This window comes from Rhinoraja longicauda, chromosome 29, assembly GCF_053455715.1.
Source record: "Rhinoraja longicauda isolate Sanriku21f chromosome 29, sRhiLon1.1, whole genome shotgun sequence".
In the NCBI taxonomy this organism is placed as follows: domain Eukaryota; kingdom Metazoa; phylum Chordata; class Chondrichthyes; order Rajiformes; family Arhynchobatidae; genus Rhinoraja; species Rhinoraja longicauda.
Genome location: NC_135981.1, coordinates 29285981 through 29298902, shown reverse-complemented (window position 1 = coordinate 29298902; position 12922 = coordinate 29285981). Strand labels below are relative to the sequence as shown.

The 12922-nt window shown below is 44.8% G+C and overlaps 1 protein-coding gene across 1 annotated transcript; it reads left to right on the top strand.

Moving 5' to 3' along the window:
• The first annotated feature begins 326 nt into the window (after window positions 1-326).
• On the top strand, window positions 327-7651 carry LOC144607790 (interferon a3-like). The gene is made up of 4 exons (XM_078424865.1): window positions 327-347; window positions 1342-1431; window positions 7211-7450; window positions 7553-7651. Exons 1-4 carry the CDS (start codon window positions 327-329, stop codon window positions 7649-7651), a joined length of 450 nt encoding a protein of 149 aa, XP_078280991.1.
• The last annotated feature ends 5271 nt before the right edge of the window (window positions 7652-12922 follow it).

Here is a 12922-nt window from a genome sequence, read left to right as displayed (position 1 = left end):
TTCAGCCTCTCAGCGGGACCCGAGCGGTTCACACACACGCCCACTCTCGGATGTGACGAGCCCGTCTCTTTCCCCGGGACACTTTCGCTTTGGCTGAAGTCGCGGCGCGGCCGCTTCCCCCGGGCAGACCGAGCCGGAGACTTCCCGCGGCGGCGAGAAGAGAGGAAAAGGATCTGGACCGACTTCACACTCGGTCTGATGTAAAGAACAGAGAGGCCAGAAGCACCTTCCCTCGGAGAGCAGAGTGTGGGTCAGGTATATCGACGCTGAGAGAGTCGCCACCAACCAAGCGGCCGTGAGCCGGCTCTCCGCACTGTCCCCGTGAGATGTGGCTTCACCGCAGTTGGGTGAGTGGAGGGGCGGCTTTAACACAATCTCTGTCCGTGGCTCCGAGGGTGAGCGCTGAAAGGCGCAGTGTTACTATAACCCGGATAAAATGCAGCCCCCAGCAATGCACAGACACAGTCACGTCCCCCTCCCCACCCCGTCCCCTGCCCAGACTGAACCTCCCCCACAACACCTGCGACCCCCTGATGTGAACCTGCGAAGCTCTGAGCCGCAGCGCCGCTTGTTCTCTCCCATCGCGGATTTCCCCGTCGCTGCTGCGGGACTCTCCCACTTTCACATTCCTTACTTCAGAACGGAGACCGCTCTCTCCCGACACCTTCCAAATTTCCAGGGCAATCATTTCACTTTTCAAACATCACCTATTTTCGGATTGTAAGATATTAAAGCGGGCAGCATGGCAGAGACAGCTCACAGAATCCACAGACATCGGTCTCGGCAGCACAGGCGGCCGCTCCAGGATCACAAGCCGCTGCATTTCCATATCCAGAGTTTCAGTCAGCGATCAGGGGACCGTTTTCGCAGCTGATTATGGTCTCGGATCGGTGCTTTACTTAGTGTGGGTTGAAGATGGCTTTGGGCAGTGTCTGCAGAGTTTGCATTGTGTGGGTGTTGTTGTCCGGGACCCTGAGCCTGGGATGTGAGAGGCTGCAGTTACTGCAAGTTCTCAACACGGATACTCTGGGCAAACTGAATGAAATGGTGAGTTGTTCCCGCTCCCAGTGACCGATCCGACACTCTCCGGCCTGTTTGTTGTTAAAGTGTCAGTGATTACACGGAGTCTGTTCTCCAGTATTTGTCTGTCTGGGGTTGTTTATATTGTACACTCTGGATCTTCCCCTTCGCTCCACCTACTCGACATGTTTGACTTGATTGCATTTATTTACAGTATTTTTGATTAGAATGGATAACATGCAAAACAAAGTTAATGACTGTCGCTCGGTACACGTGCCAATATAAACCTAACCCGAGTAACGTTGACATCTTGTGTCTCAGGGTGGCCACCTCTCCCGACAGTGTGGGACTGAGCGACGGTCGTTGGAAACCAAACCCTTGGAGCTGGTGAAACTTTCCATGGGGGTTCATGTGAGTAAACTCGGCATTTTACTTCAATGTGGTTCATTCTAGTTGCTTCGGTTAAAAGTTTTAACCAATCCCATCTGATCCTTTGCCAGAGAATGTGACGTCTGTATTCAACAACTTCTGATCATGTCATCTGTTCTGCGGCCTTGTTCAACCGCCTGTGGTCCCTGTTGTGCACTCTCCCAACCCTCTCTCCCGGTTTCACCTTATCTAGTTCATTCGTCCATCTATTGAGTTTATTTCAGTTAATCTCCTGGAAATCCTCTCACAGAGTCATAGCAATACAGTGTGGAAACAGGCCCTTCGGCCCAACTTGTCCACACTGGCCAACATGTCCCAGCTATCCTATCCAAATGATCCAGACCTGTCCTAACCATGTACATGTCTAACTGTTTCTTAAACGTTGGGTTAGTCCCAGCCTCAACTACCTCCTCTGGCAGCTTGTTACATACACCCACCTCCGTTTGTGTGAAAAGTTTACCCCTTAGATTCACAGTAAATCTTTTCCACTTCATTTTAAACCTACGTCCTCTGGTCCTCAATTCACCTACTCTGGGCAAGAGACTCTGTGCTTTCACCCGATCTATTCCGCTCATTATTTTATACACCTCTATAAGATCACCTCTCATCCTCCTGCACTCCAGGGAATAGAGTCCCAGCCTACCCAATCTCTCCCTTTGGTTCAGACCGTCTAGTCCTGCCAACATTCTCGTAAATCTTCTCTGTGCCCTTTCTAGCTTGACAACATCTTTCCTACAAAATAGGGCTCAGAACTGAACACAATATTCTAAATGCAGTTTCACCACCCTCTTATACTACTGCAACATGACCTCCCAACTTCTATACTTAATATTCTGACTGATGAAGGCCAATGTGCCAAAAGCCTTTGTGAACACCTTCTCTTCCTGCGACTTGACCTTCGAGGAACCATGCACCTGCACTCCTAGATCTGTCTGCTCTACAACACTCCCCAGAGCCATGCCTTTCACTGTGTAGGTCCTGCCCATATTAGCCATCCCAAAATGCAACACCTCACATTTCTATGTATTCGATCAATCATTCCTCAGCCCAACTGGCCAATCGATCAAGAACCTGCTGCAATTTTTTCACAACTATCTTCACTATCCCCTCCTCTTAAATCATCTCACAAGCTGTGTCCAGCATAGGCGATGAAATCTTGACACCACTCTACCCTCCAAATGATTGAGTGCAATGAGCAATTGTGAGGTTCACTCTGATTTGGTTAAATCTTTACATAACCCAGCAAGTCCATTGGGTTCATGGAGGAGAGGGCACAGGGGGCCCAATAGAAGTGTACAACATTATGATCCGTGTGGATAGGGTGGACTACAGTAAACATTTCCCCATAATAGAGGTACCACTAACCAGAGGTCTTGCTTTATGGTGAGAACTAAATGCTTGGATGGGATAGAGGGAAAAAATATTTTCCATCCAGTGTGTAGTTGGATGTTGGGCTCACTGACTGAGAGGGTCCTTGAGGCGGAAATTCTAACAGCATTTAGGAGGTATCTAGACCACTTCCTTTCTTGATTCCAAGTGGTCTAAATATTGAACCTCCAAAGAATTGAAGGATCTGATGTTCATATGAATAAATCCTTCATGTGAGATGAGAGCAGGGAGGGATGATGGGTCTATTTGAGTCACCTTGTTGCACTTTGATTGTTTGACCAGATGATTTGCCTCCATTCAAGTTCGGTGTGGAAAATGCCTGTGCTGATTTAAAAAAAAAATGTAATGGCGAATGCCGAACAGCTATCCCAAGGTGTAGATATGATGATTTATTCACAAAATGCTGGAGTAACTCAGCAGGTCAGGCAGCATTTCGGGAGAGCAGGAATGTGTGAAGTTTCGGGTCGAAACCCTTCTTCAGACTGAACTTTACAGATATAATGAACTTTTAGACAAATTGCAATACTTCTTCTCCCAAGCTCAATATCTTTATTTATGCCTACCACCTATATGTCTATTCCTGGGCCTGCATGCGTTTAGATAACTGTTTCCTCTTCACCATCCTTTTAATGACAATGCACATCTCTTTATCACCACAGCTTGACATTCTCTGGCTTGATTAGAACAGCCACATCGCCTCTCTGTAACGAAGGTCCTTCACCATTCATACCAGTCATATAAACTGATTCACATTCTCACATAAGCTCACAGAATCCTGGCTTAACCCTGGTGAGCTTGCTCCACTCGTGGAACTCTGTCCTGATAACTGTAACTTCTTCACCTCGCCTAGGCTCTCCGGACGCGGTGGGGGCTTAGCCACTGTGTTTAAGAAACATTTCAACTGCCGCCTCCTGAACGCTGATAATTTCTCCAGTTTCGAGGTGCAACTAATTAAAGTAGGCCTAGCCTATCCCCTCTTAATTGTTCTTGTGTATCGCCTACCAAAAATGCATAAGGACTTCATCACCCAATTTGCTGATCTGATTTCTAGCATTTTGCCCAAATTTGACCAGATCATGATTCTTGGTGACTTTAATATTTATGTTTGCTGTCCCACTAAGCCTCTTGTGAGTGAATTTATGCACCTGGTTGAGTCCTTCAATCTGACTCTTCACACCACGGGACCCACTCACAAGTTAGGCCATACTCTCGACCTAGTGTTATCGTCCGGATTCCCAATCAACAACATTGAAACTACTGAAGCCTGTCTATCGGACCACAGCGCTATCATTTTTGACGCATCTCTGTCTTTATATCTCGCAAAATCTCATCTCCCTGTTCGCTACTCCCGCGACATAAATTCATTGACTGCCAGTAAATTCTCCGAGGCTCTCACAGCTGCCCCCAACATCTGCACTATTGAGGCCTCTCCCCCCCATCTCAGCACTGAGGATCTCGCCTCTTTATTTAATATCACTTGCTCTTCCATCCTGGATTCTATCGCTCCCCTTAAAATGAAAAAGCCTAAGCCCAAAGGTCGGCCGTGGCTCAATGACTCCACCAAAGCCCTAAGAAGGGAGTGCAGAAAATCAGAAAGGAGGTGGAAATGTGACAAGCTTCAAATTTCCTTCGAAATTCTGAGAAACAATCTTCTCAAATACCAGGAAGCAGTAAAGTCTGCTAGAGCACAATACTTCTCCGACCTTATTTCCAAAAACTCTCATAACTCCAAGGTCCTATTTAGAACAATTACCTCTGTCATATGTCCCGCCCCCAGTACCAGCTTAGTTGGGTCCCCTGCAAAGTGCGAAGAATTCGCTAAATTTTTCACCAACAAAGTTGAGAATATTAGAATGAACATTTCCCCTCCCACCCGTGACCTAGCTGTCTCACTAGTCTGTTCATCTAAATTGAACTGCTTCCAACCCGTCACTCTATCCTGCCTTGCAAAGCTTGTCTCCGCTATGAAACCTGCAACCTGCCCCCTTGATCCTGCCCCCACTACCCATCTGAAGGATGTCATTGCAATAGCCGGTCCCAGCATCCTCTCTATTATCAACTGTTCTCTGGCCACTGGCACTGTTCCAACCAGTTTCAAGCACGCGGTGGTCCAGCCCCTACTGAAAACACCTAACCTAGACCCCACCTTGCCTAGCAACTACAGACCCATTTCCAAACTGCCATTCCTGTCAAAAGTCCTTGAAAAGGCAATTCTAAACCAATTAGTGCCCTACCTGCACCAAAATACCATCCTGGAAAGTTTCCAGTCAGGTTTCAGATCCCACCACAGCACAGAGTCTGCCTTGTTGAAGGTACACAACGACCTGCTTCTCGCCATCGACACCGGCGACTGTGCAATCCTGCTCCTTCTCGACATCAGCGCAGCGTTCGATACAGTGGACCACACCATCCTTATTGACCGTCTCCGGTACGCGGTTGGCATTGATGGCACTGCCCTGAGCTGGTTTGCTTCGTACCTCAAAGATAGGAGTTTCGCCATCAACATAGGCAGTTATTCCTCTGCTCCAGCTAGCCTCTCCTGCGGAGTTCCACAAGGCTCCATCCTAGGCCCCATTCTCTTCTCTCTATACATGCTCCCCCTTGGCCAAATCATTCAAAGGCACGGCATTTCTTTCCACTGCTATGCCGATGACACTCAGCTTTACCTCCCCCTGAAACCCAACAACCAGTCAAATTTAAACAGCCTCTCACACTGCCTTGTGGACATAAAATGTTGGATGGCACAGAACTTCCTCCAATTAAATGAGAGCAAGTCTGAGGTCATCCTATTCGCCCCCCCCAACTCCATCAAATTGATAACAGGCAGTCTTGGAAGTCTATCCTGCCTAGTCAAACCGCATGTCAAAAACCTCGGCATGATATTTGACTCTGCATTAAAATTTGATAAGCAAGTCAACAATGTGGTAAAAGCCAGCTTCTTCCAACTTCGAACCATAGCTAAAATCAAACCTTTCCTCCAATTCGACGACACAGAAAAAATCATTCACGCTTTCATTTCCTCCCGCCTAGACTACTGCAACTCCCTATACACTGGGATCAGCCAATCTTCCTTGTCCCGCCTGCAACTGGTCCAAAACGCCGCAGCGAGACTCCTGACGGGTAACCGTAAAAGGGACCACATCACCCCGATTCTGGCCTCTCTCCACTGGCTCCCTGTACGGTACAGAATCAACTTCAAGGTCCTCCTATTCACATATAAAGCCCTAAATGGACACTCCTCCCCCCTACATCAAAAATCTTCTAACCCCCCTCTCTAACTCCAGGTCCCTCAGGTCGGCCGACTTGGGGCTACTCAGTATCCCGCGGTCTAGGCTTAAGCTCAGGGGTGACCGCGCTTTTGCGGTTGCAGCTCCTAGACTGTGGAACAGCATCCCTCTCCCCATCAGTACTGCCCCCTCCATCGACTCCTTTAAGTCCAGGCTCAAAACCTATTTCTACTCCCTAGCGTTTGAGGCTCATTGAGGAGGCGCTGTGAACTGTTTGCGTGCTACTGTATGTTTCATTTTTTTTTCCATTGGAACCTAATCAGATGTACAGCACCTTGGTCAACGTGGGTTGTTTTTAAATGTGCTATACAAATAAAATTGACTTGACTTGACTTGACATTCTACCACAGTCCATGATACTCAGTCCTGCGCCTGAGACCAAACTAATTGTTAAATCTTCCAAACTCCACCCCTTTCTCTCTTACCTCTGGCCTTTGTTCCATCTATCGGCCTATCAAAACCCCCATTCGCCTATGCTAATCTATTACATGACATGCTTTGGCCCAGCCTCTGCCCTTTTTAGATTTCTTCTCCCCAACCCCTACAATCTGTCTGACAAAGTGTCTTGACATAAAATGTTACCCATCCATTTTCTCCAGAGATGCTGCCTGACCCACTGAGTTACTCAAGCATATTGTGTCCTTTTGATAAATGCACATGCACTGTTCAAACATATATATGCAATTTCGTTTGGCTCTAACCTTCTTTCATTTGTGAAAGGTTAGCAGACCTCCAGTTGAACATAGAACGTACAGCACAAGAACAGGCCCTTCTCCGCATCGTGTCTGTGCCAAACCTGATGCCAAGACCATCACTTATCTACCTGCCAATACCTCGTATCCCCCCCAATCCCTGTATATCCATGTGCCGATCCAATAGTTGTATTAAAAACTGCCTCACAGATCTCCATTAAACTGTCCCTCTCACATTAAAGCCATGCCCTCTAGTACTTACGCATTGATTGTTTGAAACTATACCTGATTACCTGATACCTTGCCCTACTAAGACTCATAAGCATTCTATTCTAGCTTTAAAACCTACTGGATCCAGGATCTGTCTAATGTCACCATGTGTGTTTTGCACAGGCCCAGGACAGGATCGCGATTGTCCATCAAACACTGCATCACCTCCGCAGGATCTACAGCATGAACCTGAGCTCAGTAACGTGGGTCCAGGCCACAGTGGAACACTTCACACTTCTCTTGGATCGGCAGCTGAGAGAGCTGGAAGTCTGTGTCATGAAAGCAAGGACAGGGTCCAGGGCAAGGAAAAATGCCACAATTCTTAAATATTTTAAGTATCTGACAAAGTTTCTGAAACAGAAGGTGAGCTGCCACACATGACACTTTGTAATTACCAACAAAATTTGCAGACAATTCCAACCTCTTCATTATCTGATAAATTTACTTGACTTTTTCCCATTTTAGGGATTCAGTGACTGTGCCTGGGAAATAACTTACGCTGAGACCAGGGCACATTTACAACAGCTCCTTCTCATCATGGCAACAATCAGCAAGGAACACTGAGGATTTTTAAAGACTAAAATTGATGTCTATTAATTTAAAGAACACCTTCTGCTGTTGTCAGAATATGGAGTTTCAGCATTTGCAGACTTTACTATACATTATTTTCTGATACTGATGTGAATTTCATCTTGTGAGAGATGGAGAACAAAGAACATTTGGCGTATTCTCTGTATTTAAGTGTTATTTTAATTTATTGATATTTATTTTGTATCATTATCCTGTGAAGAAATGTGAATCAGGTGAACAATTCTCTTTCAATGACTGGCAGCTGCTGCAATGCAGAGTTCCATGACTGGATAAGGTGCTCTGTGGTCAGCTGACCATTCTCAATGCCTTGCTGCAGCATGTCTCTGTTATGGTCGATACTATTTCACTTCCTACTCTGAAGTGAACTGGTGGCATTTCATATTGAATGATCTGAGCTATATGAGCTGTTACAAGGTCCGTCCAGTTTGTTTTTGTGGAAACGGTTTGAACTTAACTTTTTGCCCCTTTTTATAAAAAATTGTCCTCCATGTATCACTGCTGCAATGAGATTGTGCATTGGAAGTGCACCCGCCTACACTAAGCCCTCAACGTGGTGGGTTTGCTCTACCATTATGCTTAACTTCATCCTTCACCCAAAGTAATCTTTCTTTTGTATGTCAACGACAACAATCAAAAGTGGCAATTGGTGCTTCAGACTACCGTAGTTGACGCTTTGGTGCAAATTTTGCCAGTTCCGTAGAACTACCCAGGGTGGACATAAAGCAGCTCCCACCCCACCCAAAGTAATGATTATCAGCTTGTTGTCTCACTGGTCAGAATATATATAGACAATAATTTATTAATATTTTCTGTGATATATATTTTTTAAACATATGTGAATAGTTCTATATCTTTGTTAATTTATTGTTTTTGAGAGATAAGCAATGGATAATATTTTTTTATAAATTAAAAAAACTTTTAATTGAGATGTGATTCTAAAGTGCTTTTGGTATTGGACATATTTTTAGCATTATATTTATTTATGCCGATCTTTCTGCTGAATGGAAATTCTCTAGATTTTAGGCACCTCCTCCACTATACGTACTCCTTCCTCTGTAATCTCAGGTGCACAGAAAAAGCAAGTGCATTCATAGTGAAGTGAATTGCCTCTGATTCTTTGATTTCATTCAAATTCTGAACAAGAATGAAGAATGTTTGTGCCTGAAGTGAACATACAACATAGGCAGAAAAACACCAAGTGCTGGAGTAACTCAACAGGTCAGGCAGCATCTCCAGAGAACATGGATAGGCGACATTTCTGGAAGTGCAAGATAAGGAGATAAAGACAAAGGACATAACGTAAAGCCGGAGGAATTAAAATAGGTAGAAAGAGACGACACAGTGGCAGAAAGGGGAGGTAGGCATTTGGTTTGCCAGTTACTGTAGTTAACTGTAGTATTGGAGAATTCAATGTTCATACCATTAGGCTGTAATCTACCCAAGCAGAATACGAGGCCTGATCCTACAGTTTAAGTGTGGCCTCACTGGCAATGGAGGTGGCCCAGGAGAGGAAGCTCAGTCTGCGAATGGGAAGACGATTTGAAGTTACCTGCAACCGAGAGGCCCAGCATGCCTAATCAGAATCTTGGATACAGGAGGACACATGGAAAACACCAAATGCTGTAGATGAGGTTAGAGTAGGTGCACGTGTACCTTGGTCTCACCTGCATGGACTGCCCATGTGCATGGATGGATGTGAGGGAGGAGATAAGGGGCAGGTGTTACGTATCCTGCAGATGCTGGGGAAAGTATGTGGGATGGGGGTGGGAAGGAAGGAGTGAGCAAAGGAGTTGCAGACGGAGTGGTTTATGTCCAAGGTGACAAGGGGAAGGGATGGAAGATGTGAATGGTGGTGGGATCGCTTGAAATTGGCAGAAATATCAGAGAATGATTTGTTGAATGCAAAAGTCCGCGGTGTGAAAAGTAAGAACTAGGGGAACTTTATCCTTGTTTCTTCTTGCAATAGAACAGAATCATGGGACACAATGGAGACATGAGTGAGGGATCCATCTGTGACAGCGGGGGGCAATCATTTTTACTAAAGAAAGAGGATATCTTGGATGGCCTAAATTGGGAAATATCTTGCTGGGAATTGTGGAAGAGATGGAGACATTGAGATGAGGGAATAGAATATTTGCAACATGAAGGATGGGAGGAGGTGGCACCAGAAACATTCAGAACCAATGCATTGGGAGTTGAAGGGGTTTGTAATAAATGCCTGTCAATAATCTGTCCCCTGTGATGGCGACAGAGAGATGAAGAAAGTGGAGAGGTGTGTTGGAGAATAGTCCACTTGAATATGAGTGCAGGGTGAAAGTTAGTGGTAAAGTTAATTAAATCAGCAAGATTTTCAAGAGTGCAGGGTCAGCGTCGATGCAGTCGCGATGTAGCAAAGAACGAGCTGGGGGATGGTACCACTGTTTGTTCGAAAAAGGACTGTTCCCCCTCACATGTATCCATCTATCATATCCCGGCCCTGTCTGAAGAAGAGCCCTGACCAAAAAAATCATCTGTCCATATCCTTCATAGATGCTGCCCGTCGTGCTGAGTTACTCCAGAAATTTGTGTCATTTAAATTAAATCAACATCGCCATTCCCTAGTATCTACATGTTACTATATTGTTCACAAGTTATAGAAACATAGAAAATAGGTGCAGGAGGAGGCCATTCGTGCCTTCGAGCCAGCACCGCCATTCATTGTGATCATGGCTGATCGTCCACAATCAATACCTGTGCCCACCTTTTCCCCATGATATAGGAGTAAAATAAGGCCATTCGGCCTGTTGATTCTACTCTGTTATTCAATCTTGGCTGACCTATGGCTCCTAAACCCACTTTGCTGACCTCTCCCCATGATCCTTCACATAATAATAATAATAATAATAATATTCATTTATTGTCATTGCAACGAGTACAACGAAATTAAAAAATAGCCAATCCTGACGGTGCGTACAAACATATCATATCATATCATATCATATCATATATATACAGCCGGAAACAGGCCTTTTCGGCCCACCAAGTCCGTGCCGCCCAGTGATCCCCGTACATTAACACTATCCTACACCCACTAGGGACAATTTTTTTTTTTACATTTACCCAGCCAATTAACCTACATACCTGTACGTCTTTGGAGTGTGGGAGGAAACCGAAGATCTCGGAGAAAACCCACATATATGCAATAAATGCAAAAACAAATAAATACATAAATACAATTAAATACAATTATATTAAGTACAAGATTTTTTAATGGTGTTGCCTAGTGCAAAGGTAGTGTTCAGTTCTCGTATGGCCCTGGGGTAAGAATTTGTCTAGCTGTTCCTTAGAGATATCCACTTTGGCCTCCACAGCCCTCTGTGGCAATGAGCTCCACATACTGAGGCAATGAGTCATCATCCTGTGACTATAGAAGTTCCTCCTCACCTCCTTTCCAAAAGAGCACCCTTTAATTCTGAGGCTATGACCTCTGGTCTTAGACTCTCCCACCAGTAGGAGGATTTAAACTCATGTGGAAGGGGGTTGGGAGCATGAGCAGAGAGACAGAGGGGTGTAAAATGAGGGTAGAAGCAATAGGTAGCAAGGTGAAAAGTAAAAGTGGCAGGCAGACAAATCCAGGGCAAAAATCAAAAAGGGCTACTTTTCAACATAATTGTATAAGGGGTAAGAGTGTTGTAAAAACAAGCCTGAAGGCTTTGAGTTTCAATGCAAGGAGCATTCGTAATAAGGTGGATGAGTTGAATGTGCAGATAGTTATTAATGAATATGATATAGTTGGGATTACGGAGACATGGCTCCAGGGTGACCAAGGTTGGGAGCTGAACATCCAGGGATATTCAATATTCAGGAGGGATAGACAGAAAGGAAAAGGGGGTGGGGTAGCATTGCTGGTTAGAGAGATTAACGCAATAGAAAGGAAGGACATTAGGTTTGAGAATGTGGAATCGATATGGGTAGAGCTGCGAAACACTAAGGGGCAGAAAACGCTAGTGGGAGATGTGTACAGGCCACCTAACAGTAGTTGTAGAGTTTTGGATGGCATCAAACAGGAAATTAGAAATGCGTGCAACAAAGTTAAAAGAGTTATAATGGGTGACTTCAATCTACATATAGATTGGGTGAATCAAATTGGCAGAGGTTCTGAGGAAGAGGAGTTCTTGGAATGTATACGGGATAGTTTTCTAAACCAACATGTAGAGGAACCAATGAGAGAGCAGGCTATTCTAGACTGGGTATTGAGTAATGAGGAAGGGTTAGTTTGCAGTCTTGATGTGCGTGGCCCCTTGGGCAAGAGTGACCATAATATGGTTGAGTTCTTCATTAGGATGGAGAGTGACCTAGTTAATTCAGAAACAACGGTTCTGTAATTAAAGAAAGGTAACTTTGAGGGCATGAGACATGAATTGGCCAAGATAGACTGGCAATTGATTCTTAAAGGGTTGACGGTGGATATGCAATGGAAGGCATTTAAAGGCCGTATGGATGAACTACAACAATTGTTCATCCCAGTTTGGCAAAAGAATAAATCAGGGAAGGTAGTGCATCCGTGGCTAACAAGGGAGATTAGGGATAGTATCAAAACAAAAGATAAAGCGTACCAATTAGCAAGAAAAAGCAGCCTACCAGAGGACTGGGAGAAATTCAGAGTCCAGCAGAGGAGGACAAAGGGCGTAATTAGGAAAGGGAAAATAGATTATGAAAGAAAACTGGCAGGGAACATAAAAACTGACTGCAAAAGCTTTTATAGATATGTGAAGAGAAAAAGATGAGTTAAAACAAATGTAGGTCCCTTGCAGTCAGAAACAGGTGAATTGATCATGGGGAACAAGGACATGGCAGACCAATTGAATAACTACTTTGATTCTGTCTTCGCTAAGGAAGACATAAATAATCTGCCGGAAATAGCAGGGGACCGGGGGTCAAATGAGATGGAGGAACTGAGTGAATTCCAGGTTAGTCAGGAAGTGGTGTTACGTAAATTGAATGGATTAAAGGCCGATAAACCCCCAGGGCCAGACCTGGAGTATTGTGTACAGTTTTGGTCTCCTAATCTGAGGAAAGACATTCTTGCCATAGAGGGAGTACAGGGAAGGTTCACCAGATTGATTCCTGCGATGGCAGGACTTTCATATCAAGTCAAGTCAAGTCAAGTCAATTTTATTTGTATAGCACATTTAAAAACAACCCACGTTGACCAAAGTGCTGTACATCTGATTAGGTACTAAGGGAAAAAAATGAAACAGACAG

Excerpts from the sequence above, each read along its gene's own strand:
- LOC144607790 (XM_078424865.1), top strand. The coding sequence starts at position 327 with ATGTGGCTTCACCGCAGTTGG. Across the intron at positions 1,432-7,210 it reads AACTTTCCATGGGGGTTCAT|GCCCAGGACAGGATCGCGAT; the intron begins GTGAGTAAACTC and ends TGTTTTGCACAG. Across the intron at positions 7,451-7,552 it reads CAAAGTTTCTGAAACAGAAG|GGATTCAGTGACTGTGCCTG; the intron begins GTGAGCTGCCAC and ends TTCCCATTTTAG.